The sequence below is a fragment of the Strix aluco genome, chromosome 11 (assembly GCF_031877795.1).
Source record: "Strix aluco isolate bStrAlu1 chromosome 11, bStrAlu1.hap1, whole genome shotgun sequence".
NCBI classification, from domain to species: Eukaryota; Metazoa; Chordata; class Aves; order Strigiformes; family Strigidae; genus Strix; species Strix aluco.
In genome coordinates this window covers 16487886-16515884 of record NC_133941.1, presented here as the reverse complement: position 1 = coordinate 16515884, position 27999 = coordinate 16487886, and the positions used below count along the sequence as shown (strand labels likewise).

The following is a 27999-nucleotide window of genomic DNA, read 5'->3' as shown; positions in this document are numbered from 1 at the left end:
GAAAACATTCAGATGTTACCCCACTGCACAAAAACCCACAGAGAAAAAAAGAGATTAAAAACCAGAAGGTTTTTTAAGCTGGTATTTTTATTAGAACTCTCTACATAAAGCACCTTTGCCTGCCTTAAACTTACAGTACCTCTCTGAACACCGCTTCTCTGTAACACAGCACAAGATGCTTCAAACTACTCCGCATTTCTTGATTTGGACACTGCCACCTTAACAGCTTGCACAATGGCATCTTTATCAATGCCAAACATCTTCAGGAGCTCAGCTGACTTCCCGCTGCGTGGTACGTGAGATACAGCCAAGCGATGGACTGTGATACCAGGCTCACCCACGACTGCAGCACACACTGCTTCTCCAATGCCACCTATGGAAAAAAAGCCAAACACGACATACATCTGGGTGCTTCAACAGGCAACATACAGATTGCACGTATATCCGATCCACTGGTCTGTGCACGTTAAATCCTCAATTCACATGCTTATGAGAAACATCAATCACAATATGTGTCTGAGTTGTCCATTTGTGAAATGAAAAAGGCATTCTGAGGACAACCAGCCTGACATTGCTGAGGTATTTACAAACTGGCAGCAAGAAACATATACCTCTAAAGGACACAGCTGCCAGAAACCCCTCACCACTTCAGCATCAGCCACCAAGAGCCAGGTTTAAAAATATATTTAGACTGAGGAGTATTTACAAGTGTACTTAATGCACTGAAAGTCTTAATTCCCACCAATCTCAACAGCAGTGAAGAGCAGCATCTTTTCACAATGCCTGTACATGCTGCTAGGCACCTGAGTTACACAATATATTCAGCAGCACCTTTGCTTAGAGCTCAGCTCAGACTGACTCACTATTGGCCACAGGGACAAGGGTGCAACAGGGAGCTGCGTGGCAGCAGGAGACACTGGCAGCAGTAGTGTTAGGGACAAAGATGACCCAGGACTAGTGTCAAGAGCATGTGCTCTGAGATCTGGTAGGAGACACCTTGGTACCACACCCCTTTTCAGAGCTCCAGGCATGGTGTGATTTGCCCGGTCAAACCTGGCCTCCAGGCAGAGGCAGCACGTGGACGTGGCTGCTCAGATCAGCCCGCTGCGGGCTTGCAAGGCATTCGGGCTTGTGATGTGTGCACCTTGATTGCGTCACACTGAGAAAACTGTGCCAGTGTACATTGCATGTTCATCGCCTCACAGTGGGATGGTTTTGCCATCTTGCGAATCTGCAGTAAGATATTTGGTCCAGAGTTGAAAGTAAGCTAGTAAACAATGGGGCTCAGTGGTGCTTTCAACACCCGTAGTCTGGAACAAAAGTATGGTGTAACCAGCACTTATGGTAATACCAGCTCCCTTCAGATACCTCGCAAGAGTGATGCTTCACCTTAAAGTAGGGTAATATTCTCATAATATCTACTAATTTCTATTAGTAGATATCTACAATATCTGCTAATGTCATATTCACAGCTGCCCCTCTGCCAATTTCTCCATCTCCCCTCAAGAGGAGCAAGCCTGACAGCAATTCACAACAGCTGCTCTCTGCATCTGGTCTCATCTTCACAGGACATGTTTGCACAGGCAAGGCCCTGAAAACCTGTGCAAACAAGACATGTTGGGGCGCAAGCGGCAGCAGATTATGGAGTTAACTTCAGCTGGCGGCCAGTCACAAGTGGTGTTCCCAGGGCCCAGTTCCATTTAGTAACTTTATCGATGATCTGGATGAGGGGATCGAGTGCACCCTCAGTAAATTTGCAGATGACACCAAGTTGGGCAGTGTTGATCTGCTTGAGTAGCAAGGCTCTACAGAGGGATCTGGACAAGCTGCATCAATAGGCTGGGGCCAATTGTACAAGGTTCAACAAAGCTCAGTGCTGGGTCCTGCACTTGGGTCACAACAATCCCCTGCAACACTACAGGCTTGGGGCAGAGTGGCTGGGAAGCTGCCTGGTGGAAAAGGGCCTGGGGGTGCTGGTCGGCAGCCGGCTGAACATGAGCCAGCAGTGTGCCCAGGTGGCCAAGAAGGCCAATGGTATCCTGGCTTGTATCAGCAATAGTGTGGCTAGCAGGGACAGGGAAGTGATTGTCTCCCTGTACTCGGCACTGGTGAGGCTGCACCTTGAACACTGTTCAGTTTTGGGCCCCTCACTACAAGACATTGAGGGGTTGGAGCGTGTCCAAAGAAGGGCAATGAAGCTGGTGAAAGGTCTGGAGCACATGTCGTACGAGGAGCAGTTGAGGGAACTGGGGGGGTTTAGTCTGGAGAAGAGGAGGCTGAGGGGAGACCTCATCGCCTTCTACAACTACCTGAAAGGAGGCTGTAGCAAGGTGGGGGTCGGTCTCTTCTCCCAAGTAACAAGCAATAGAACAAGAAGAAATGTCCTCAAGTTGTGTCAGGGCAGGTTTAGATTGGATACTAGGAAAAATGTCTTCACCAAAATGGTTGTCAAGCATTGGAACAGGCTGCCTAGGGCAGTGGTTGAGTCACCATCCATGGAGGTACTTAAAAGACGTGTAGATGTGGCACTTAGGGACATGGTTTAGTGGTGGACGTGGCAGTGTTAGGTTACAGTTGGACTCGATCTTAAGTGTCTTTTCCAACCTAAACGATTCTGTGATTCTAAATAAAGTCCTGGCACAGAAGCTGAGGAAGTCTTATAGAGACTACTCTGCTTCTCCCAAGAAGCATTTTATCTTAAGATTTACTTGGGAATCATCTTAGAAATTCCTTCTTGCATGTGTCATGCACTTTTTACCCTAGCTTAAGAACACTACCATACACCAGCAACAGATTCTGAAACGGCCTGCAAGCAGGTGGAATGAAGGAACAAAAAAGAGAGTCCAGTGAGGATGTAAAGTGCTGTGGCTATTCACAGGCCCTGATCTGCTCTTTTATAGTAGTGGAGAAGAAAGAGAGAGGAATATATCCCAGAGTGACTGTGGAAACAGTCAAAACCATCTGATTTCAAGCAACCTGGAATCAAGCTTTTGGACACAGGGAAAACTTAAGAAACCTGCACATCAATGGTCTCTCTTGCAATTTAACAAACTGCAGAGCAGCTGCTGTAAAGCCACTCTGAGAACATTCTGTGCAGAATCACTGCACCACAGCAAGAATTTACAACTTCACTGGGCACAAATGAATCAAGACTTCACTTGGACCAAGCATACAGAAGGGCATACAAGGCCAAGTTAATCAGAAAGGCAGCCATGATTAACCCATTATATCTTAGGAAACTTTCAACCCTCAGTGTCATCTTATCATTAGAACAGCAACGGAAGAGGCTAAAACCTCTCCTCTGCTTTCACTGACCAACAGCATCACGTCCCATACTTCTCTCTCGGGTCACCAGAAGCTGTGAGCTTCCAATCCCTGGGCAGAGGAACAACTGCGTGGGCTGTGACCTTCTGGACCTTCTTACCTTCATGGTAATGGTCCTCAACAGTGATGATTCTGCCCTTGGTCACTCTTGCATTTTCAAGTATTGTCTTCTTATCCAGGGGCTTTATAGTGAAGGGATCAATCACACGGATGAAGATTTTTTCTGCAGAAATAGAATGAAATGATCTGCAACATGCATTTGGGGAATGCAAGACAATGCAAGTGGTACAGGCAGCCCCTGTGATCTTCTAGGGCCATTATGAAAACGATCTACACTAACTCCCAGGTATCTGTACTTGTGGCTTGTCTACCACAGAACCCAACCAACCCCCATTTTTATATGTATTCTTTCTGCATGCACCCTGTGAGATAGTGATATCCATCCATTTCACAGACAAAACTCTTGAGGCAGAAAAGCCTTGGATAAGTGACTCAAGGTCACTTGCCCGTCAGCAAACCAGCAATCTAACTGACCTTCCCACAGGCAAGAGCAGAATCTAGTCACCAGGAAATCCTTCTTATCCAGACTGACAATCACAATTTTTTTCCCAGACCTTTATTTTACCTTTAACTTTATTGTCAAGCTAAGCACAATTTCCTCCTCTTCTTTGGTCTGTAGGCATTCTGAATTCTTCACTGCAGGCTGCCCACCTATCAGGTATGCCTGTTTCAACGGCCCTAGCCCTGACTGTGATGCCCTTAAGGTTGGCATCCAAACCAGAATTTGTCCTGTCATCATAAGGCAGGCCCAGATTACTTGGTAAAGGTACACACAGATGGTAACTGTTTATAAAGAATAGCAAATTACATGAGGTTTTGTCTGACCTCGGCTAGCTGAACAGTGAGTTAACTCTTCTGATACATGAAGAAGCCCTATGCTGACAACTTTGTGACCAAAGGCTCTTTAGTGGCCAATATATTTTAGGTATTAGACACTGCCTCTACACTAAGGATTATTTCTCCATAGCTAGTTATTCACTCTTGAAGATCAGCAGAGCATCGCAAAGCATGGTAAATGCAGAAAAATAACAATAGTTCTAAAAATACAACTTTCAAAATGTCCTAAGCCTGATGGTTCAAGGTCGTGACAAAGTATCTGTCCACCTAGACACAGCATACAAAGCTGCCCGTAAGCCACAGGCAGCATTAACTGTATTATCTCTTACTATTTGTAATCTCTTCCTGGGCACAGGCTACTGACTCGCAGACAGATTTTTGACAGTTTCTTTCTCTTATTTCCTTGAAGAATTTTTATCTTCGCTGTGAGATGTTCAGTGCATTTGAGCGCTATCATGGAATTACTGCCTCCCACGCCGAGTTAAAAGTTGATACATTCATTCAAAAAACCCAAGTTAGCAGTGAACCGTATCTACTACACAGAGGCACTGCCTATCACAGCACTGTGTGAGAGCACCCACAGTCGCTGGGGCTCAGCTGGCAGGCTCTATTTTGTTAACTGGCCCCAGCCTGCTCGCATCCTATTGTGTTGGTAGCCTAGCCTGCCCAGACAACATGGCAGGGAAGGATCCCTCCTGCTTCTTACACACCTCCTCTAAGATTAGCAATTCTAAGGAGACTTTGATCAGTTTGGCAATTTTCATGGCTACTGATGCCGCTAAACTAACTCAAACCTACTCAATTAGGCAAGATTGGCAGATATATACTCTGTTGCACTGTATCAGCTTAACAGGTGACCAGCTGTCTGTAACATTTTAATTAACGTTTACCAGTACAAAGGCTAAGCAGTTAGGTACTGATTTCATTTTAGTGTTAAATGATAAAAAAGGAAAGAAAAAACCCCATAATCTGATCACCTTTTCTCAGCTGCTCTGCTGCGGCCAGAGCCTCGTGCAGAGTGACTCCTGCTCCAATCACAGTCACCTGGTCATCCTTACTCTTCACAACCACCTGCAAGAAAATATTTCCATGTATTTTTTAACAATAAATCTTACCGTTATTTCTAACATTTCTGGAGATTTAGTAAAAATATCAAATCTTTGGCATTAGAATACTTTAAAGGGAAAAGGGCTTTTACAAGAAGAACTCTGCATAATTTTTCTGATTCTGTTTATGTGGGCAATATTTACCTTTGCCTGTCCAATATGGAAGTCCTCGTTGTTGCTGTAAATGACAGGATTTTCAGGACGACTAGTTCTTATGAAACAAATGCCCTGTTTCCGAAGTAAACATGTTATAAGTTACAAAACTGGAAAGGTGTTGACATTCTAGTTTGTAAACCCTATGAAAAAAATACAGCAAAACAACTTCTTCTATTTCTCTGGTTTTCACCCTTCCATGTTACCTCTGGTTCTACTGACTAAACTCCTCCCACCCCTCCCCATTAGTTCTTTTCCAGTAGCTGATTGTTTCAGACATTACAATACAGTTAAACTCTTCTTAGAGCATGCTAATAACTTACAATTTTCCTTCTGATTCCAAGATATTTATTTCTCTTTTGTTCTCTTGTGGAAATGGCGAATCCTACTCAAGTAAGAATCTTAGAACTTTGCCATACATGTGCAACTTTTACTCTAGCGACTTTAAAGCAAAAGAAGAAATGCTAGGCTGAAAGCAAGGAAAAATGCTTTCCATCAGTTAATGTTCAGATGCCTTTCCAAAAGAAGTAACAAACGAGTACTTAAATCTAATCTCTCCCTCATGCTACCTTACACTCCTTTCCCTCCCTCCCTCCTCCTCATCTTTTTTTCACAAACCACTCATCACATTTGTTACATACCAAATTTCCACACTCCTTCACTTAAAAGCTGTACTAGCAAGACTGAAATTTTTCAGATTTTTTGCTTCTTTCTCAAGGTAAACTCCTATGGCAGCCAAAAGAAATACCAATCAAGGAGATGATCCGACCCAATGCTACCAATGATATTTGACCATTATTATGTCAAATTAGCTGAAGGTAAGAGATATCAGGAACTCTGTCACAGCCACAGTCCAATTTAACTGCAGTCCATCACTGGCAACAGAGGAGCAATAGATGGCAGTGAGACTGTCAACTAGCGCAAGCACCAGTTCTCAGTATCTCCAAAAGATGTAGACTTAGATTAATAGAGGACCTGACTCCTGAGCTCTCACGTACAGGCACTTGATGATCAAAATCCTCAAGATAAATTTAGCTTTCCATATCCAGCTTCAATTTTGACCCCAGAGACATCATACAAGGAGTGTACTTTCTGTAAGTTTGCTAAAGACCAACAAGAGTTACGCTTGCGCTTATTTCTGAGCCAATTTAGACCCAAACTGCAATCGCTGTGTAATCACTTACATCTCCCCCCATCTGGCCCACAGCATTCCAGACTGTTCATTCTGCACTAGCCTGGACAGAATGTCTGCAACCTTTCCATGCAAAGAAAACATCCCACTGCCACGCTGGAGCCTTTGGAAGAATGCATGTGGGTAGAGACATGCAAGAAACATGCCAGAAGCAACAAAAGCAGTAAAAAAAAAAAAAAAATTATTCTCTGGCTCAGAAATACTGTGATGCAAACCTTGGTGTTGGCAGCTATTTCCACTGCTTTTTCAGTGGCTACAGCATCACTAGGGTAAAACACAGTGGCATTGGGAACAGCCCGGAACATGCACAGATCCTCCAGTCCCATCTGAGATGGCCCATCCTCACCTGAAAGAATTAAACCAGGGTTACAAAAGCTTAAGCGCACATTTTTGACAATCACTCAGTATAGCAGTTAAGTTCAACGTAAACCAGAAAAAAAATAAATGCATAAAATCAGGCACACACAGGACATGCAAGTCTACCTGCTTGAGAAAAGAATCATCTTCTCCTTAAACTTGGAACCATCTAAACAGTAAATAAAGATAGAAAGAGACTAAAAAGAAAGAGAACTGGGGTTAAAAAGAAAAAATAGAAAATAAAGTATAACAATAAAACAACACAAAAGGAAGACAACCAAAGCAGGAAAGGTATAGATACAGAAAGAGGGTCACAGGATATCTGAGCGTCTTCAGATTTATGTGTACTGAGGCTGCACGAGCAAGATTTATATTTGTCAACAGTGTTCCCCTAGATTTAAACTGCTGGAAATGTGAAAGGAGAATTGCATGTGTTCCATCGGAAATGGAGAGTGCAGTTGGTACGCTACTCTCAAATTATTGGGCTCACTTCAAGATTAAATGAAGGGTATGTATTTTTCAATACTGTAAAAAGTTATTTAAAGAGCAATAGGGCATCCGTGTTCTTAATTTAACAACTCGAGCACCTTATGGCATAAACTGCAGATCTATAAAAAAGAACTGTTAGCCAGAACATGTGCTGGATGCCATGATTTTCCATAGTTAAAGAAACAACCACCACAACACCCCCCACCCCCAATGACCTTATGCAACGGTGCTTTGGGAATGGCACTGTTCCAGACTAACCATGCAAAGAGTTCTGAATCCAGGCATGCCACAGCCTGCAGAGCAGAAACAGGGCAATAAGCCTTCCCACATGCACCCACTACCTGTTACTCAAGAAGGACGAGTTCACGAGGAAGGAGGAGAGTGTTTTCGTAAGAGCAGCACAAACCTCTGAAGAACTTTAAACATGTTAAAGAAATCAATCATTGAACTCTGCCACTATACATTACTAATAAAGTAAGCATGAACCAGGAAAAGAGAGCATCTCGGCTTTCAGTCATGACATCAAAAAAATTCTCAACATCACAGTTTCTAAATCTGTATGCACTCTGACTGAATGAGTGGGATCTCAAGGGGCATCTTCCTTTCCGAAAATGCACCCACACAATGTATACGTAGAAGAAAAGTGAAATTACGAAGAACGAAATTAACAGGTACCTGAATCAGAATCTTACCCAAGGTAAAGAGAGTACTCATGCTTGTCCTACTTCTGCTAACGTGGTGCCAATAATGCCAGCATTCACAGCTCATACTGGTAATTTACATACTAGCACTAAGTTGTGTTTGGCCTCAAGTGCATCTTTATGACAATCCTGATTTATGTGGTTTTAGAGTAACGCAGATCAAAAGAGAGTATTTTCAATCACATCTGCAAAACCTACATTTATAGTTCAATAAAAAAATGTGAGAGCTTAATATGAACAGTATCAAATGTCTGGAATATAAAACTGGCTGTCTAAACAGCTGGTATTTTCAACACATTTACATGATGATTCCTTTCCCTGTAAGTTCAGTTTGGAAAATACAGATTTTCCATTATTCTCTTATGACCTTGAAAACATATCTAAGGTTTCATTAGGTATTTTGGTCCATCAGCAACTATTCATCTAGAACTGAACTTGGTACAAGTTCAGAAGGTCATTGTGATAGTTATTTCTCATAAATTTAATGGGTCCAAATTTCAATGCAGCAGAAGCCCAGGTCTACCTAGAACTGCATACATAGACCTTCAATTTTCACCACAGGTCCAGCCAGGATTCTGAATTCATGCAGGAAGTATACTTAATTCATACCCTTCAATTTAAAATTGAATTTTCTAACTGCTAAAGGATTTATCTGAATTACTTTATTTTAAAACTCAGCTGCAAAACTTTGGGTTCAAATTATTTTTTGAAAATCAGAGTTGAGGCCTGAATCAGGTTTGTAACCCAAAACAACTTAATAAATCTAAGTATGAACTTCACAATCACAGCTCTTGGAAGCGTAGTTCTAGGACACAATTCAGGTAACCCAAAGGAGTTTTATCTTCTTAAATGAGCAAAGACCAAACCTAATTGGCTTTTGCACCAAAACCCTTTGCTGCTTGCTAAAAGATTTAAACTGGATTGAACGATGAAGTGGGAGGACTGATTTTAAAAAGAAAAGAGGCTTGTAATAGAATCCCTCCCTTAATGACATACACAAGCCATAATCTGATATACTCTACTTAAGGTCTCCACTACTAAAGCATACTCTATACCGCTGCAAGTTAAGCTTGAGAGTCTGAATGAGACTACACACATGTATGAAGCATCTTTAAATCCTTACCAATATTGTTACAGGTCAAACTAACTATTTTGCTTTAAACAAAAAAACCCAACCCTCTTCCGAACCATACTGCTAGCCAAAACTATTAAATCAACTAAAAAATTCATGTACACAGAGAGCCTTAATTTACTACCCCTGTCAGTTCTCCCTTTCTTTCCCCTTACAAATACCTAGTAGTTTTTCAAGCATGAATGTCTACTGGCATTCTTGGTATGCAAGTCTGTTCCTGTTTTCATGGGTGATGTCTACACATTTCATTAAAAAAAACAAACTCCCTTCCTTCCTCAAACCAAAATCAAACCCCAGTATGATCTGACATGTACCAAACAGTTATGATGGGAAGCAAAGACCAGAGAGGTACTGCTAGCAAGGGCCCTCAGCCTGCTGCTCTGAGATGTGCTGGCTACACTGCAGCACACAAAGTCTTACAGAGAGAAGCCAGGGGCTCCTGCAGTAATAGGAGCCAACAGGGAAACACCAGTGAAATACCTCAGAGGAATTAAGGGGTGTTCCTCTAAGAAGGTGATATGGCTGACAAGCCCAGCTGAAGTGCCTCTACACCAATGCACACAGCATGGGCAACGCACAGGAGGAGCTGGAAGCCACCGTGCTGCTAGAAAGCTACAACCTAGTTGCCATTACTGGCTACTGAAACTCCGTGGGATGAATCCCATGACTGGAGTGCAGCTATCGACGGCTACAGGCTGTTCAGAAGGGACAGGCAAGGAAGGAGGGGTGGAGGCATTGCACTCTACATCAAGAAATGGATAAAGGGTGAAGAGCTGTCTCTGAATACCATGAGCAGGTTGGAAGCTTATGGGTAAGAACCAGAGACTGAGGCAACAAAGGGCACCCTGTGGTTGGTGTCCATCACAGGCTGCCCGATCAAGGGGAGCCTACTGACAACGCCTTCTTATGCCAGTTACAGGCAGCATTGCGCTCACAGGCTCTCGTCCTGCTGGGGGACTTCAACCACCCTGACATCTGCTGAAAAAGCAGCACAGGGAGCTGTAGGCAATCCAGGAGGCTCCTGGAATGCACTGAGGATAAATTCTTAAATCAGGTCATAGAGAGCCCTACCAGAAGGGATGCAATACTGGACCTGATGGTCACCAACACAAGTGAGCTAATTGGTGATGTCAAGATTGGAGGCAGCCTGGTGCAGTGATCACGCACTGGTGGACTTTGCAGACCTGAGGGATATGGGTCAGGCGAAGAGTAAAGTCAGGACCTGAATTTTAGAAAAGCAAACTTCCAGCTCTTCAAGGAGTTAGTCAATAGGACCCCCTGGGAAGCTTCCCTCAGGGACAGAACAGAGCTGGCAGATCTTTAAGGACACTTTCCATAGAGTGCAAAAGCTCTCAATCCCTAGGTGTAAGAAATCACGAAAGGAAGGCAAGACACGGGCATGGCTGAGTCGAGACCTGCTGGTCAAACTAAAGGGCAAGAAGGAAAAGCACAGGCAGTGGAAACAGGGACAGGTACCCCAGGAAGAGTGCAGGGATGCTGTCCAGTTGTGTAGGGATGGGGTCAGGAAGGCGAAAGCACAGCTGGAGCTGAACTTGGCAAGGGACACAAAGAATAATAATAAGGGCTTCTACAGGTATGTCAGCCAGAAAAGGAAGGTCAAAGGAAGTGTACCTCCCCCTTGATGAGCAAGACTGGCAAACCAGTAACAGCAGATGAGGGGAAGCTGAGGTATTCAACAAATCTTTTGCCTCAGTCTTCACTGGCAATCTCTCTTCCCACACCTCTTGAGTGGATGGACCGCAAGACAGAGACTGGGGGAGCAAAGTCCCTCCCACTATAAGAGACAATCAGGTTCGTGACCACCTGAGGAACCTGAACACACTTAAGTCTATGCGACCTGCCGAGATGCATCCCAGAGTCCTGGGGGAATTGGCTGATGTAGTTACCAAGCCATTCTCTGTGGTATTTGAAAAGTCATGGCAATCAGGTGAAGTCCCTGGTGACTGGAAAAAGGGAAACACTGCACCCATTTTTTAAAAAGGTAAGAAAGGAGGACCCCTGGGAACTACCAATCTGTCAGCCTCACCTCTGTGTCTGGGAAGATCATGGAACAGATCCTCCTAGAAGCTGTGCTAAGGCACATGGAGCACAGGGAGGTGATTCAAGACAGCCAGGATGGCTTCACTAAGGGCAAGTCCTGCCTGACCAACCTAGTGGCCTTCTGTGATGGAGTGACTACATCAGTGGACAAGGGAAGAGCTACAGATGTCATCTATATGGACTTCTGTAAGGCCTCTGACATGGTCCCCCACAACATCCTTCTCTAAATTGGAGAGATAAGGATTTGATAGGTGGACCACTCGGTGGATGAGGAATTGGTTGGATGGTCGCATCCAGAGGGTAGTGGTCAATGGCTCAACATCCACATGGAGATTGGTGACAAGTGGTGTCCCTCAGGGGTCCGTGCTGGGACTAGGACTGTTTAATGTCTTCATTAATGACGCAGACAGCTGGATCGAGTGCACCCTCACCAAATTTGCAGATGACACCAGGCTGACTGGTGTGGTTGACACACCCGATGGATGGGATACCATCCAGAGGGACCTGGACAAGCTTGGTAAGTGGGCCAGTGTGAACTCATGAGGTTCAACAAGGTCAAGGGCAAGGTCCTGCAGCTGGGTTGGGGCAACCCCTGGTATCAATACAGGCTGGGGGAAGAAGGGATTGAGAGAAGCCCTGTGGAGAAGGACTTGGGGGTACTGGTGGATGAAAAGCTGGACATGAGCGCTCGCAGCCCAGAAAGCCAACCGTATCCTGGGCTGCATCAAGAGCGGTGTGGCCAGCAGGTCGAGAGAGATGGTTCTCCCCCTCTACTCCGTTCTTGTGAGACTCCACCTGCAGTGCTGTGTCCAGCTCCAGGGCCCCCATCACAAGAAAATTGTGTCCAAAGGCCACAAAAATGATCAGAGGGATGAACCACCTCTCCTATGAAGAAAGGCTGAGAGATATGGGGTTGTTCAGCCTGGAGAAGAGAAGGTTCTGGGGAGACTTTATTGCAACCTTCCAGTACTTAAAGGGGGTTTATAAGAAAGGTGGGGACAAACTTTTTAGCAGGGCCTGTTGCAACAGAACAAGGGGTAATGGTTTTAAACTATAAGAGGATAGATTTAGTCTAGGTATAAGGAATAAATTTTTTACAGTGAGTGGTGAAACATTGGAACAGGTTGCCCAGAGAGGTGGTAGATGCCCCATCCCTGGAAACATTTAAGGCCAGGCTGAATGGGGCTCTGAGCAACCTGATGTAGTTGAAGATGTCCCTGCCCATGGTGGTGGTGGTGGGGGTTGGACTGGATGACCTTTAAAGGTCCCTTCCAATCCAAATCATTCTATGATTCAGTTTCCTGAATGATATAACAGCTTCACAGTTCCAGTTTCATTAGTACTTTGAGGTTTTGGGTTTTCTTAATCAATACATTAACTGCTCCAGTAGTAAGAAATACTGAGATAAGTTGAAGCAATTACTTCAAATTGGTGATCTTCAAAGGCGTAATAAAATAAAAATACTTATCCCTTGTAAAGTGTTTTTGAGACTGGTGAACAAAAGCATCTGTGCAAGAATAAGTATCATTAGTTTCTCATTTTAGGGACTGGGAAACAAAGGTACAATAAGTACACAACTGTTCTCATCACAAAGGATGTCATCTGCAAAGACGGAAAGGAACCTACGCTCCTCACTTTCAATCCAATCCCTTTGTATCAATCTATACTTGTAGTGTAGAAAAGCTTGTAGGGAAAAGTCCTATATTTATCAGGCCAAACTGGTAAAAGAGAAAAAAAGCAGATGAGCTGATGAAGGCTTGAAATCTTTCTCATTGTTTCTGAATACAACGTGTCTGATAAAAGTGAATTGTGAATATGACTTCTTCCTATAAACGGTGGCATTGTTATGCCATCACAGCTATATTATTGATTGTCTCCACAAAGCATTACCAGTTTGACAGCTAGACATTTATCACTAAATGGATGGGTAGTGCTGATAAATAAGCCAGGGCTGCCCTTACCAATAGACACACCGCAGTGCGACCCACAGAGATTGATGTTACTCTCGGAGATGGCAGCCATACGGATCTGGTCAAACGCCCGTGTGAAGAAGGTAGCAAAGGTGCTGGCAAAAGCAACAGTTCTGTCACGAGTGGCACAACCAACTGCAACGCTCACCTGAAAAGAAGGAGATTGTACAAGAACAGTGAATTCCTCATTTCTTGACTGTTTCCAAGAGATCATCTGCGGGACTTCCTATCAGAACACTTCAGCAAGAAGCTCTCAATGCAGATTAAAAATCTCTGTCCAGTCCTGCTCCTAATTGTTAGCCTTTCCAAAAAGGAAAGGAGGCAACTCACTCTCCCAGTATCTATCCTTCAGCATCTCCTCTATTCCTTGCCTCAACTGCTAGCTGTTACTGTTGATCCTTACTGGCAGCTTCTCTTCTTTATCTGCTCCAAGCAGCCACTCACAGAGTTTTAAGACCTATCCTCCTCTTCCTTTTCCTGGATCAAAGGCTTATGCTTTCAGTCCAAAGGATATGGTTCTGCTGTCTCCAGCAGACAAAAAATATCATTACTAAGTGGGAATGGATTTACATTTGTTATTTGGACAGGTATTTACTAAAAGGGCCCTTCTTCAGCAGGATGGAAATTAGAACAAGGTCCTTAAATTTTTTACTGCTACAACTACCCCATACATTTATTTTACACAGAAACTGGTCTGCTCTTCATAGCAGACTTCTCCTAGCATGATGTAAATCCAAAATTTCTGACTCAAGCTCATGAAACTGCCCTAGTATAAAATTTGCAAGAGACAGTCCACGGGTTCTTTGGTTATAAATCAGACAACAACAAATTTCTGCCTGAATTTGCGTCTTTAATTTCATTTGCTTCAGTGAACCCATACAGGTGGCAAGCGAAGACTCAGTCAAACAGATGAGATATCATATTATTTTAGTCCTTTCTGTACAAATGGCATCAGGCTAATTTTATTAAATGTTTCTCTGTCCTCATCTTTATACCCCAGTCTAGCCTAGACCTCGTTGTCACGTTGTGACATTCCATTTCTTGTGAAGAAAAAAAACTCCACCACCCTAAAAAGTCTTTTCAGAATTAAATCTCTACAAATCACCCTGTGGAAAGTATTACTGTTGTTTACACATTGCCAACTCCTTGTGTTCTGCTGAAACACAGACAAGGTGACCACAAAAAGAAAAAAAGAGGAGGGTTTAGGAAGGAATGATTAGAAGCACTCCTGTTGTATTATATTTGCAAGCTTTTGCCATAGCCTAGTTTTTCCCTAAGAAGTGAACAAGTCAAATTAAATACCCATGAATACACATATGAAAAGCATGTATTAAACCCCCACTCTCTGGAGACTCAGACTGAACGGTCTCAGATCCTGCTGCATAATATCAGTATTTCATAAAACCAAGAGACCAGTTACCATGTTCTGTTCAGCAATGTAGCATTCAATGTAGCGACTGGGATGTTCTTTCTTAAAAAGCTCTGAGAAAGTGGAGTTCTTGGTGTCTCCATCCAAAGCAATCACTCGATCATTAGCATGGCCCAGTTTTGCAAGTGCAACACCGTAAGCTTTGCGGGTAGCCCACTAGGAAGAGAAAAATATAACAGTATTGTTTTAACTTCTTGTTTCTAGAAGGTTTTTTTTTTTCATTTTCTTGTTTTTTCATAAGTTCACACACATACTACTAAAACCAAACCAAAACACAACCAAAACCATTTTAAATGTTAGCAGTATTAAAAGTACATATGAGAACAGTGACACACAGAAGAGTAAACAAAAAAAGAAAAATACAGTGAGGCATTCAGGACACACATCTGGGCTGAAATCAGCAACTTCTACCAATCCAGCTAGGAAGTTTTGAAAACCTTGGTTTCCAATCATGAAAATTCACTGAACTTTGTGGAGTTTCTTTAACATTCAATACACATAAAATAGTTTGGATAACTGATAATGATCACAAAATGAAGAAGAGTGATTTGAGTCTTTATATTTTAATATATCCTTTCAATACCCAGTGAGTTGAATGTCTGTGTGTCACACCACAGAGGCAGGTGTTTACCAGGATACTCAAAATAGGAGAAAAGAGGTGGGTAGTTGAAATCATGGTAAGCGATAACACAAAACCTCCTACCACTCAGTAAACAGTCTCACACTTCAAAGATAACTGACAAACAGTGAAAAAGGGAGTACCTTTTCTCCCACTTTGTAAGTTGGTGGAGATGGCATCTTAATGTTTCTAATATTTACTAAAGGTGCATCTTCTTCTGGGAGGGCTGGAGAAAGCTTTTTCTTATTTTGGATTTTGTCATCTATTTCCTGAATGACTTGTTCAGCCATGTTTTTTGGGAGGGGCTTTCCATGCCAGCTTTCCTTATCTTCAACACCTGTGTATTAAAAATTACATTGCAAATAAGAAAAATATAAAAACTATTTAAGTTTTTAGCTGCAGATTTGACCCAGACAGAAGTGCAGCGGAATATGACAGCCTAGTATATTCTTCCAAGGAAGAACTTCCTCCTTATTCCCACTGTAAACAATTACAATAGTATTCAATTGCATTAAGACAGGTTTAAATACATTAAGAGAAATAGTCAAATTTCATATATTCCAAACTAGTGATGAAATTCCAGCCTCTTCTGCTGAAACTGTCTTTGAATCAGCACCTAAAAGACCTGTTTCCATAAGTGTGGCAAGAAATAAACAGTAAATCAGTGTGAATAGTTAACATGAAATTTCAAGTTAGGCCTAAATAAACAAACTCAGCTAAGTTTCAAACAACAGCTAACCAAGCCGTCCAATTCAAACAAGACCTGATGTTTTACAGCTCTATTTTAAAAGCTTCTGATGACTCTTATCTTGTGTACCTGGCACTAACAGCAAAATTATCTCTCTGGCTGATATGCTGCTTTTCACTAAGTCACTAAGAATAATGAATTTTGCTTGATTACTCAATGAAAAGGAATGAAGATATTAACTCCTGTTATTAATATTTATCTGGTCAGAAGGACAAATTCATGGAGTGGACTACTGAATCCTACACATCAGATCATATGAAATTACCTGTAGTTAGACCAGGTAGCTTATGTACCACATCTCATGCAGCTTTGTCAAAACTGTAAATGCAGCATCCCTCCTCGTTTTCTATGCATTTATACTGCCTGGCTGGTAATAAGCAGACCCAGTTATTTGCAACACAGAGAGCAGGGAGCTTCTGGGACAAAGTCAGTCCCTTCTCAAGAGTAGTCTCTGTGAGTCTAGGGATCAAGAGCAAGACAAGAAGGTTGCCCTCTTTTGCTAGGGCAATTTTCAAGACCAAGTCATATGGTCCAACGTTCCCGCCTGTCCCGGCCCTCTTCCAGACTAGAAAAGACTTTGTAAAGAGTAACAACTCAAGTACAGCTGACAGCAGAGGAAATCCTGATCTGCAGCTGGGGATCTGTAAAAGCCCACTCAACACGGAAGTGCCCCTGGCTGGATAATGTAAAGAACTGAGATCCACATCTTTGCCTGCTTCCAATGAAGTGTCAATATAATGTAAAAGGCAACAAAGGAAAAAACCAAAAGGGTGACATTCTGAGTTTTCAGACTATACGGTAGTATGACCAAGTCAAAAAGCTGACAGGATATCAACCTTTTTCTAATGTATGAAACGTTAAACTTCTGTATTTTTTTAATGATTGCACCTTTATTGCAGCACTACGTACGTATTATTACGTACACACGTATAGGTAAAGCAATAGACATTTTATTACCTGATATGCCTTTGCCTTTAAAAGTCTTTGCAATGATAGCTGTTGGCTGATGTTTGGCCTGGCCAAAGGCTTTGCAAAGTTCCTCCACACTGTGTCCATCAACGATGATAGCGTGCCAGCTAGGAACACAAACAGATCAACTCTTTCTAAATGGTTTTAGCATGTGACACTCTCTGGTAGTTAGCAATAACAATAACGAATATTAACTTAATTCCAATGCAGTGTCTTTTTAAGAGACCCAAAGTATGCCAGAAACATGAACTAGCGTTCGTTTGAGATCATAAAAATATCATAGTCCCTTTTTTACAATGCAAAATGAGTCACAGAGGGATTAACAGCTACTAGCAAAATTCACAGTCCACAGATAACTGTTACCCTACATTTCTTCAGACATAATAGCCATTTTTAACCACAAGAGCAAATCAAACGCCTATAAACCAATTAAAAAACTGACAATGAAAGTTGATTAAAATAATAAAAATGCTCCATCATAATTTGCATGGCTGCTACTGTATCTGTCAGGTTTTGCATCTACATAGAAATGTACATTTCTAAACTAAATGAAAGCCAATACACAAAGAAATCTACATGGAGTAATGGTTTTCCTGCCCTTTTTTCTGATCTACTTGCTATGACAGTACATTTGGTCACACAAACAGTTATTTAATGTGATAAAAACTGCTTTAAGATCCTCTAACAAATTTATCTGAGTAAGCAGACCTTTTATTTTTCCTCTAAACAAAATATTCTGCTGCTTTTAATATTCCTGTTGTACAATAAAGATGACCGATATCAGGCATTATGAAGGACTATCTTTCTTGATGATGGTATGCTTTTGAGCTGAAAGCTCACTTGGAAAATTCTGAAAAGCAAGTAAAACATACAGTTTCAAATGGGAGACTATATTGAACTTCTTCCAACCACATACCCAAAGGCCTCGCAGCGTTTCTGGTAAATTTCGACATGATGTTGCAGAGGGGCAGGGTCGCTTTGTCCAAGGCGGTTAACATCAAATATAGCAACGAGATTATCAAGCTTGTAAAACCCAGCAAAGGCCATTGCCTCCCAAACAGAGCCTTCAGATAACTCCCCATCTCCAAGCAGACAATATACTCGATAGCTAGATGATTAAAAAACAAAGTTTGATGTGTAAGCACAAGTAAATCAAAAGGAAATAATACAAATAAAAAAATCTAATAATTCATAGTGAGAATGCACTGCTTCTTCTATCCTAAGCTCAACTCCCTTGCTCAATGCATTTGCCTCATATAGCCTTATGTAACCTTTGACAAATTAAATTAAAATACTTCTGAGCTGTTACACATGAAAAAAATAAGATGAGAAATGCTGTACTCCTTTTCAAAAATCAGGTCTTAAGCCTCTTATTGCAAGGCTTGAATGAACAGGCCCATTAAACACTGTCACTGTGACTCAGCAAGATCACTAACAATGCATGAAAGGTTACTGTCTGCTTCCTCATTCCTACCATATACTCTCTGGAAGGACGACCAATAATTTAATTTCAGGAAACTATAAATTGGGGATGAACTCAACTAAGGATTAAAGCATGTTGCATAACCAAATTCAGAATTCAGGAAAAAGATAACCAGCATGTCATGACTTTGTAGACTATTTCTCCAAACACTGAAGCTTTTTATTGAGGTAAAACTGAGTTAGCAGGAGTACTGCCTGATCTCTACAGAATTCAGCTGCAATATTTTTGTTTTATTACCACTCTCTTTTTTTGAGTGATCTTATAAATGTTAATTACCTATTAAAATAAAAAAAAAAAGAATAGTAAATTAGCCTTTAAATATATAATTTTAAAAATAATCAAGATGGCTGGTAGCGATTTTTTTTTACTAGACATTAAGCTATAACAGACTTCTGATCTGAATCCCACCGGCCTTCAGCTAAATCTGAACTCCTTCCACATAAGCTGCTCCTCAGTACTGCATATGCAAGACCACCTTTTTCTTCTGTCATGTAAGCACTGGTTAGATTTTTTCCACACGTAGCATCTGCCAAACTCAATTAAAATCAGCAAGTCATCTTCCACAGAAATGATTTCAAGCTAGTGACGTGTAGGACACATTAACTGGGCAGCCTATGCTCGAATGTACTAGAACTGTCACATAAAATATATCAACTACATCAGGCTATTTTCCCCTCATACAGATTTGCCTTCAGACATCTACTTTTCTTGTGCACAAACCAAATGGCAGAAGCAGTCATTTTTGTCTCTATGGAGTTGAGTGCCTTTCTGATAACATTTTGAAGCCCTACTTTAAGATTCAATGGTGCTATTATTGACCATAACAGCTCCTTATCTAGATACATGTTCTCTGTTATTTGTCATCTGACTTTGAACAGTTGCATCTCTAGTTTGCATCTTCCTTCTAAGAGGACACAGACCAGCCTCAAAATAGCTATCAATTTCTCTCTGGAAGTTAGAGGCTGCTCCAACAACTTACTGTCTTCTCTGTTCAGGAACACCACCTTGCAATGCTGTCAGGTTACAAATGGAACACACATATGCACTAATTCTTGCTAATCTTCAAATTCTTGGCAGTTTCACTGGCAATGGCTTTGTAATTATCAGGCTAGTAATCTATCATTTAAAACCTGAATTTGAAATCAGATTTGGGAATGAAGAATAAAGGAGGGTTTTTTTTTCCTGATTGAGATAAGAATATAATTTATTTTCACAAAAAATTCCCATTGAATGCCTATAATCATGAAATATGAAAATGGATTTACCTGGCTCTGTCAAAGAATTTGCCAGTGTATGCCATTCCACATGCAGCACCAAGACCCTGACCAAGGGATCCAGTAGCCACATCAGTGAATGCTTGTCTCTGAGAATAAAAAGACAACAATTATTTTACAGTTAAGAAACAGAGGAACTAAATTCCAGTGCTAGAAGACGGTTCAACATACATCAGAATTCAGCTTATCAGCCATAACAATATAGTGCAAGTACCTCAAAATCTTGCTGTGTTCCCCTTCTTTCCCTACAATGCATGCACCTTGATGATCAGTGTCACAAGCTAAAGAGGCTCTCTGAGAGGGAATGGTACCCATGGCCCAGGAATTTCTCAGCTATACCTTTAATGGCAACAATTAGGAATTTATGATTTTGTGTAAAAAAGAATCAACTGAAACAACTGGCTGAGAAATGAAGGACCAAAGTGGAGACCAAACTGGATATAAACTCATGAACTACCTCAAAATCTTAAAAAATGAGAAGAGCCATGCCAGAACTTTATATAACCTTTTTAAAATGGAAAATACTGACATACAGGACTGTAGGGGAACTTTACTGCAACAATAAAGGTCATTTTTACATGCTCAAACACAGACACTGATTCAGTTGTGAAGCCATAAATATCATCATCCTTCTTGTAAGTCCTTATCTTTCCTGTACTGTAGCTGGCAACCAAGAATTGCTGCAAAATACATGTACTTCTTGTTTTACAGAAAACACCACTTTATATCAAAGGTTATGAGCACTCACTGGTACTGGGTGTCCTTCTAAGACAGAATCAATTTTCCTCAAGTTCAGTAATTCTGCTTCTTGTAGAAAGCCTGCCTCTGCCCAAACAGAATATAAAATTGGTGCTGCGTGACCCTAGAGAGAAACATAAATTTTAAGCAAAGCACAAGTTTCACAATATCCTACTATCAAAGCAAAATTTTACAATGCTGACAAACCCTGAAATCAGGTTCTTATGTCCACTAAGGAGGCATCATGTTATAAAACACTTACAATGCAACATTCACACTGATGTTTGTTTCCACATCCCCCATGCCCCTGCTTAGAGCATCACAGATAGCTGACTACAGTTAAGACAGAAAAAAATGCAGCGCTCTTGAGGGCAGATGTCCTCAAGAAAATCAACACGGAAGAGTTAGAAGGACTCTCTCAGCCATGCAGGTCCAATTCCAAAAAGTAGTTTTGGTATCCAATACAAAACCTTGATTCAATTTGCTTAGGTACCAGTTTCAAGAACAGAGCACTGTTCACTAAACCAGTAAGCAGATGGATGAGCAAGTGCCATCCCATTATAACTTCTTCAATACATATGTATTTAAGGTAAGATGCAGTGAGTGACCACAGACAAAATTTTAAGCTTTATATGCTCAGATCCTTGCGGCCAGGTCCAAATGGACAACTGCAAAGCAGTGGTCATCTTCCACCCACAGAGTCAGGAGGAGTCAGAGCAGCATGCAGAGGTCTGAAGTCATCTAGCAACTCTGGGCAGAAGCCCTGATTAATCACAGAGAGGTAAAGCAAACACGAAGAAGCCACTCTCTCTTACTGCTTTACCACCTCAGCATTAGCTGCTTGCTTCTCATCCAATTACTTATTTCAGAATGGCAATCAGAAGTGGCAACAGCTGTTATATCCAATGCAAGGATATAATACACCATCAGCTACGCAGCACTACTCTAAGTCACTACGTGAGGAACTCGGACTCAGTGATGGAGCCTGCCTCACTGGAGTACTTCATCTGCTATTTTTTACATCATCATGTTTTCTGAAGGCCCATCATCTGCCTTTATGTCATATGATTGAAAAGTCCCTGTGATTTGCAAGGACACAATGCAAAAGGGGACAGAAACACTAATGGCCAGTCCAGATCATGGTTTTATGTGTTTTCTGAACCACAGTGGCTTCAGAAGTAGTATTGACTTTAATATCACACTAGCACAGTAGGAATGGAAACTACTTACTAACCGACCATAACTATTGCATATAATGCTCCCTGAAAAACTGACAGTAATTAGAGCACATTGTGACGTGGCTGCAGGCATAACAGCATGGTTGGATTTAACAAGTAGAGCACAAAAGCTAACTGCGACTTACTCATTAGAAAATCCGTTATGCCAAAATAAAACAGACGCTAATATTTCTTGATAGATTTTACAGACAATATAATAACACTTATTATTTAATATTAGAACAACTTACCATAGTGAAGTTAAGACTAATCAAGACACATTATACAGAGACTTTGATTATTTTTGAGTTATGCTACAACTTAACCAGCTTTTATTTGTCTTTCTGAAGTAGACAAATTCCAACCTCTCAAATATTTCCAACAGACTTCTGCATAGATGCAAGCATAAGTAAGCACAAGTCAAGGAAGGCAAGTACATCTAATTTACAGACAGACAGCTCTTTACAAGCAGACTGCAACAGTAAAGCGTAACAGTTATTATTTTACCTTTGAAAGAACAAACCGGTCGTTGCTGGCGTTTCTGGGATCTTGCACTTTGTACCTCATGGTATGGAAAAACAGCACAGACATAATCTCTGCTGCACTGCAACATGACGTAGGGTGGCTACAAGTCAAGACAGACCCAAGATTACCACTTCTCATTATTGTTTGCTCAGGATCGTATCTTTAAAATATCACTTTACAGTCCCCTACTCCTCAGCATTAAAATACACAAATCTGAAGTGTTTTTGATAACCCATTCCATCTACCATTACCCCAATGCCAATCAGTTGTACTTTGATACAAAGGGAGTCTTCTTATCTAGTTGAAGTGAGTGTTAAAAGATAGATCCTGGTGACAGCTCAAGGACATATCTTTTAGAGCTCTCTGTTCTTCTTCATGCCAAGGAACACCACCCTAATCGGTGACTGTAAAGCACAGGAAGCAGTACAACCCTGTGCCTGAAATCATACTCTACCGCTTTATCTGATGGCAGAAATTCACACTGATGCAGAGGAAACAAAGACAGCTTTCCACAGCACTTTAGCTGCTCACAGAGTGAAGAAATTAAAAGCATGGCATCCTGACTTGTTCAGGCCCCATTGCACAGTCAGGGATTGGTAACGCAAGATCAACTTTTGCAGAAAGTTCTGGACCATTTATAAGCGTATAATGTAGGTACCATTTTATTTTACCATGTTAGAGCTGACAGAAACAAAATTCTGATTTCTAAAGGGGGCATTAAATAATACAATTCTTGTACTTTATCTTCTACTGAAACTGGACACAGAAATTTACTGTCTCCAGTAAACACCCAGATACACATTGTAAAATACTAATTTGCTTAATCTTTGACTAAGGAACCAACATTTTCTGCATTTACATCTATTATCAGTTTGAAATATTGCAGTAGATGGTCTATCAAACATTTATAAGTATCTGGGATAGTCCCTCCCATTGAACTATCTGGGATGACTTTTGTAACAATTTTTAACAGCAGCACAAATTAATAGTTCAACCATAAGTTGCCTTAGAAATACACAGCCACATTTCAGAAGCAACTATGTCATATAGTACCAACCAGCAAATACAAAGTTACATGAAAAGGGTTATTTCACTTGTGATAAAGCTTAAAAGGGGTAAGGAGGCTCTTTAGAACCTTTATGTGGGAAGTAGAATTTTTCAGACTTTAATGGTGTAAACGGGATCATTCTCAACATCAGTGGGTGCTACTGAAATACCGGAGAGAGTGATGAACAGTAAGAAGGTTATGGCTGCAAAAATCTGACCAGCTTGGAAAATAACTTGCAGTCTCATCTCACCTTCTCTTCTACCCATGTTTATTTTTCATCTTTAACAAGGTACTCTTAAAATATTTGACCCTCCTTGTAAACCAGGACAAGCTTACTATGAAAGTGTCACATTTCGTTTCCCACATGTACATTTACCATGCATGTTAGGATTAGACAACACTTTCACTAGAACTTTAATCAGAATATTCTCTTCCGGTGGTAATAAACCTTCCCTCCCAACATCCCCAACAGCGCTGTAATAAGAGAATAAAAACATGCAAAACACTAGCAATCTATGAATTACGGTTAGTGTCCATCCCTTAGTAAGTACTCACACACAGGGAACCAAAAGAATTAGCTTTAAACCATGGTTCAAACATATTAGTAAATATTTATGTATTTGAGTTAATCGATAAGCCTTACATGCTTGTTTAAAGCTTTCATTCCTTTAATTTTATTAACTTTATACTTAACCATACTTCTATGAACTCCTGGTCTTGGTAAAAAAAGTTTTAAACAACCTAAAATGGTAGCATGTGGAAATAAAAAGGTAGAAAAATTTAATAAATTACCTGAAAATTGGAAAAAAATTTTTTGGTTAAAACTACAGGTTAATTAAATTACTTTCTACTAACAGAAATTACCCAAAATTTAACTACATATCAGATACCAGAAATCATTCTAAAGTCAACTACACAATTTTCTTTAAATATACCCATCTTAACTACTTCTAGAGGTCTTCTGTTGGCTCATACTTTTCTAATAAGTTCTGTTAAAAGAATTCCTTCTTAAGCCTAGCAAAGTGTATTTGGGTTACTTGTACAAGTAGAGAAAAAAACCACCGCAAGTCATTGCCATTGTTCTCACACAACCTCCCATGTTGTCCTCGATTGATGAACCACCTAGAAGCTGGTGGTGGTGGTGTGATTAAGTCACTTCTCTGTCAGATAGCTTCTACTGAAGAACTGCCTTAACTTTGAAATATAGCCCACTAGTAGGAAACCAAACCAAAGTACATTAGAAGACTGAAATCCTGGATCCACACAAATCAAGAGCAAAATAATTACTCCAACGTAGTTTTGTGGGGTTTTTTTATTACTCTGCATCAATTTATATTAGCTCCATCTACACATGTCTACACATTTCAACTAAAAAGAATAGTGGAATGTTAAAATGAAACACTGAATGAAAGATAAAAGCTAAAAAATTGAAGGAAGAAGATAATCTGCCACAAGTGATCATACCACATGTTATGAAACTTAACTGCCTCTTAAGAAACTCTTGCAACTTCCACTTTTAAGAATTTAATCATCTAATTCTAGGAAGCCAGGCAGTGTTTCAAAACTGCAGAAATTTATCATTAGCTACAAAAGAGACTCTACCAGTCTGCACTACTTATCTAAAATAAAAACTTCTTCCACACCCAAAAGCAAGTATGTTCAATCTTTACAACTAACTTAATCAAATTTTTCCTCACCTAAGGCATTTTAAGCACATTTTTTTTTTCCAGTTCACTGAATTTTTCCAGTACAGCTGGTAAAGTACTCAAAGTGATATGTTCGAGCATCTTCAGGATCAGACTACCTGATCTTTTAGTTCTTGTCCAGGCAAAGGCTGTATTTTCTTTAACAAAAGATAGTACAAGTAAAGACTGCAAGAACTGGTGTGTCAGATCTACCACAGAACCACTTGTGTTGCAATATATGCCACAGTTTACAGAAATTACTTCCTTGAAAGAAGTAAACAGGTCCTGGTTTGTTTGAAGTGCTTTTATTGCAGGGATTTCCTTCAGTTTCACAAACTACACCTTTAACACAAATTTCCTTAACAAAGTCAATGCAAGAATAATAATTTTTTTTTATTAACTGTAAGCTTCTATTTAAATTTAACTTGCATCCCAACATCTTTCTACATTCTTAGTGTATACCAGCAATTTAGGCAAAGCTTCCTGTCTCATTCAGGTTTTGGAAAACACATTCATAATCTGTTCTAGAAATGTATGGGATTTGCCTAACACCGCAACAGACTGAATGTTTATTTCTCTCAGGCACATTACTACTCCATCATCTTGGTAGCCAAATCTTATTAATTGAGAAAATACAAGACTTGTCAACAGAATCTTCCCTCCAGAGCCCATCTTTCATAATCTGCTCATTATGAGGTTGCATAATAATGTCAGACTCTACACAACTCTAGTGCTAGAATAAGCTAGAGTGATTAATGAAATGCCTTTGTGCAAGAAGTACTCAGTATTGTAGCATACATGAATACCAGGAATAAAAAGCTTGAGTAAAACCACTTTACTGTTTCTCCACCAGTACAGGGAGAATTGAATTGAATTTCATGGACCACAGAAAAGAAGCAAAGGCTGTAGCAAGATCCTTATTCTTTAATAGCACATCAGGCAAAACAGAGAAATAATTTTATCTGTAGATAAGACAACTGATACCATACATCTCTGTCGCCCGCTTAAAATACACACTAGATGCTCAAGCTCTACTAAGTAGATTTAGCACAATTTCTATCTATAATTTCACACAGGCTTACGTAACACTGCTTGTACATTGTGGCTTTGAAACAAATCAAGAATTAAAAGCGCAATTGTTGGGTATCCCATACTTCTCTCTCCAGACTAGACCAAACAAGCCACGGCTTTGTAAAAACCCACTCCTATGGCTAGCTGAGAGGTTTCCCGTCTCCCAACATTCCATTTTACAGGAAGAACCAAAGCAGCATTTTCATTTGCTGTATGCAAAGGGAATGAGTAAAGTTCAATTTCTGTGTGCGTTGAGAAAGAGCCATGTGAGGTAGCCCATGCCAGACACAGTAAGGCAATTCAAAGAAGCTTTAAAATATTTTACACACCACCTTTCTCCACATGAATCTCAGCATCCAAAGGATTCCTTCAGGGTGTTTGTTTTTTTTTTTTAAACGCTACAGCCAGTTTCAAAGAGGTCTAAAGGAGGAAATTGCAACAAGATGGGATATATAAAAAAAAAAAAAAAGCAGCACTCTATATGGAAGCACTCAAATGCATTATTCAAGCAGAAAAAATAGCTTTAATTTTACATGAGTAAAAGCAGATTGTTTGCAGAGATTTTTTTCCATAGGTAAAGCACGATCAAAGGAAGGATAACCCTGGAATCTGCACACATCAGAGCCTACACTAAATCCTGTCCAGAGGCCTGAATAAACTGCCCATTTGAGACCGCGAGCATTGCACAGATAATCCCACTTGGGCTCACTTGAAATTCTGTGCGGAATTAGTTCCAACTGACGGGCACGAAATGAAAAAGAAACCGCTTGCGCCTCAGGCACAAATTCTTTCGTTTTTAGTCCTGCATCAACTTAGCATTCCCGGCCTCTCTCCGTAGTCACAACACCCGCCGGCCCCGGGGACCGACGTGGCCCGCGGCGGGGTGGCTGCCGCCCCCGGGCTGGGCCGGGCGGCCTTTGCCCGCGGGAGCCCCACGCCTCACCCGCGCTCCTCGCCCACGGCCGCCATTTCCAGATGTAGCACCTCCGCATCACGCAGCTTCACGCGAAGCCCCCGACGTGTCGGGGGGGGTCGGGGGATTTAGCCGTGACCCCCGCGGTACCATCCCTGCCCCGCGCTCGCGCTCCCCATCCCGGCGCAGCGCACGTCCCGCCCCGGGGCCGCCTCAGCCCTCCCGCGGGAGGCACGGATGGGCCGCAGCATCCCCGCCCACCCGGTGTTCCCCTCAACGGGCAGAAAACAGAGCGCGGGGTGGGGGCTCTGCCCCCGGGAGACACCGATGTGACTCCAGGCAGCGCGTAACGCGCCGCGGGAGCCGGCGTGGCCCCTCCCAGCGCCACCCCGCCTCGGCCTCGCCGCCGAACGGATGCACGACCCGGGATGCGGGAGCGCGGCTCGGCGGAGGGGCGGGTACCCGCAGCCGCACCGCGGGGCCGGTCTGCGGCGCAGCCCGCCTGCCCCACTCACCCGGAGCCGGCCGCGGTCGTGGCCTTGATGGAGCTGATGCGGAGCCGGTTGGCTGTGTCCTTCAGGGCCTGCAGGGTCTGCTGGTCGGGCTTGTGGTAATCCTCCATGGGGGCGAAGCGGAGGGGCCGCGGCGGCAGCGGGGCTGGTCAGGGGCGGCGGCAGCGGGGGCTGGTCAGGGGCGGCGGCGCTCCGCGAGGGCTGTGGGCAGCGCCTCAGCCGGGCCGTGCGCTGCGGCGGAGGGAGACGGCGAGGGAGCTGGCGAGCGAGGGAGCGCGCGGCAGCCCGGCCCGGCCCGCCTCCCGCCTGCGCCGGGGCTGCCCGCGCACACGCCAGCGAAGGGGCGGGGCCAGCGGCTGGCGCCAGGGGGCGGCTCGGGGCGGCCG

General features: G+C 42.0%; 2 protein-coding genes across 2 annotated transcripts in view; one reads left to right on the top strand and one right to left on the bottom strand.

The window, feature by feature from the left end:
* Window positions 1–6344, top strand: part of TMEM40 (transmembrane protein 40) — a 30636-nt gene extending 24292 nt beyond the window's left edge. The window contains exon 12 of the mRNA XM_074836282.1: window positions 6199–6344. Within this exon, the coding sequence (XP_074692383.1) occupies window positions 6199–6272 (74 nt within the window). The 3' untranslated portion in view covers window positions 6273–6344. The remainder of the gene's footprint in view (window positions 1–6198) is intronic.
* Window positions 56–27912, bottom strand: TKT (transketolase). Its single transcript, XM_074836271.1, has 14 exons — window positions 27617–27912; window positions 22367–22484; window positions 20653–20766; window positions 19896–19993; window positions 18064–18255; window positions 17136–17254; window positions 15574–15767; window positions 14803–14967; window positions 13374–13530; window positions 6888–7018; window positions 5472–5555; window positions 5199–5292; window positions 3425–3547; window positions 56–373 (listed from the first exon to the last, which is right to left on the bottom strand). Exons 1-14 carry the CDS (start codon window positions 27721–27723, stop codon window positions 186–188), a joined length of 1884 nt encoding a protein of 627 aa, XP_074692372.1. The 5' UTR covers window positions 27724–27912; the 3' UTR covers window positions 56–185.
* Between the last annotated feature and the right edge of the window lie 87 nt (window positions 27913–27999).

Excerpts from the sequence above, each read along its gene's own strand:
- TKT (XM_074836271.1), bottom strand. The coding sequence starts at position 27,723 with ATGGAGGATTACCACAAGCCCGACCAGCAGACCCTGCAGGCCCTGAAG. Across the intron at positions 17,255-18,063 it reads AAACGCTGCGAGGCCTTTGG|CTGGCACGCTATCATCGTTG; the intron begins GTATGTGGTTGG and ends TTGTGTTCCTAG. Across the intron at positions 15,768-17,135 it reads TAAAGGCAAAGGCATATCAG|GTGTTGAAGATAAGGAAAGC; the intron begins GTAATAAAATGT and ends TTTAATACACAG.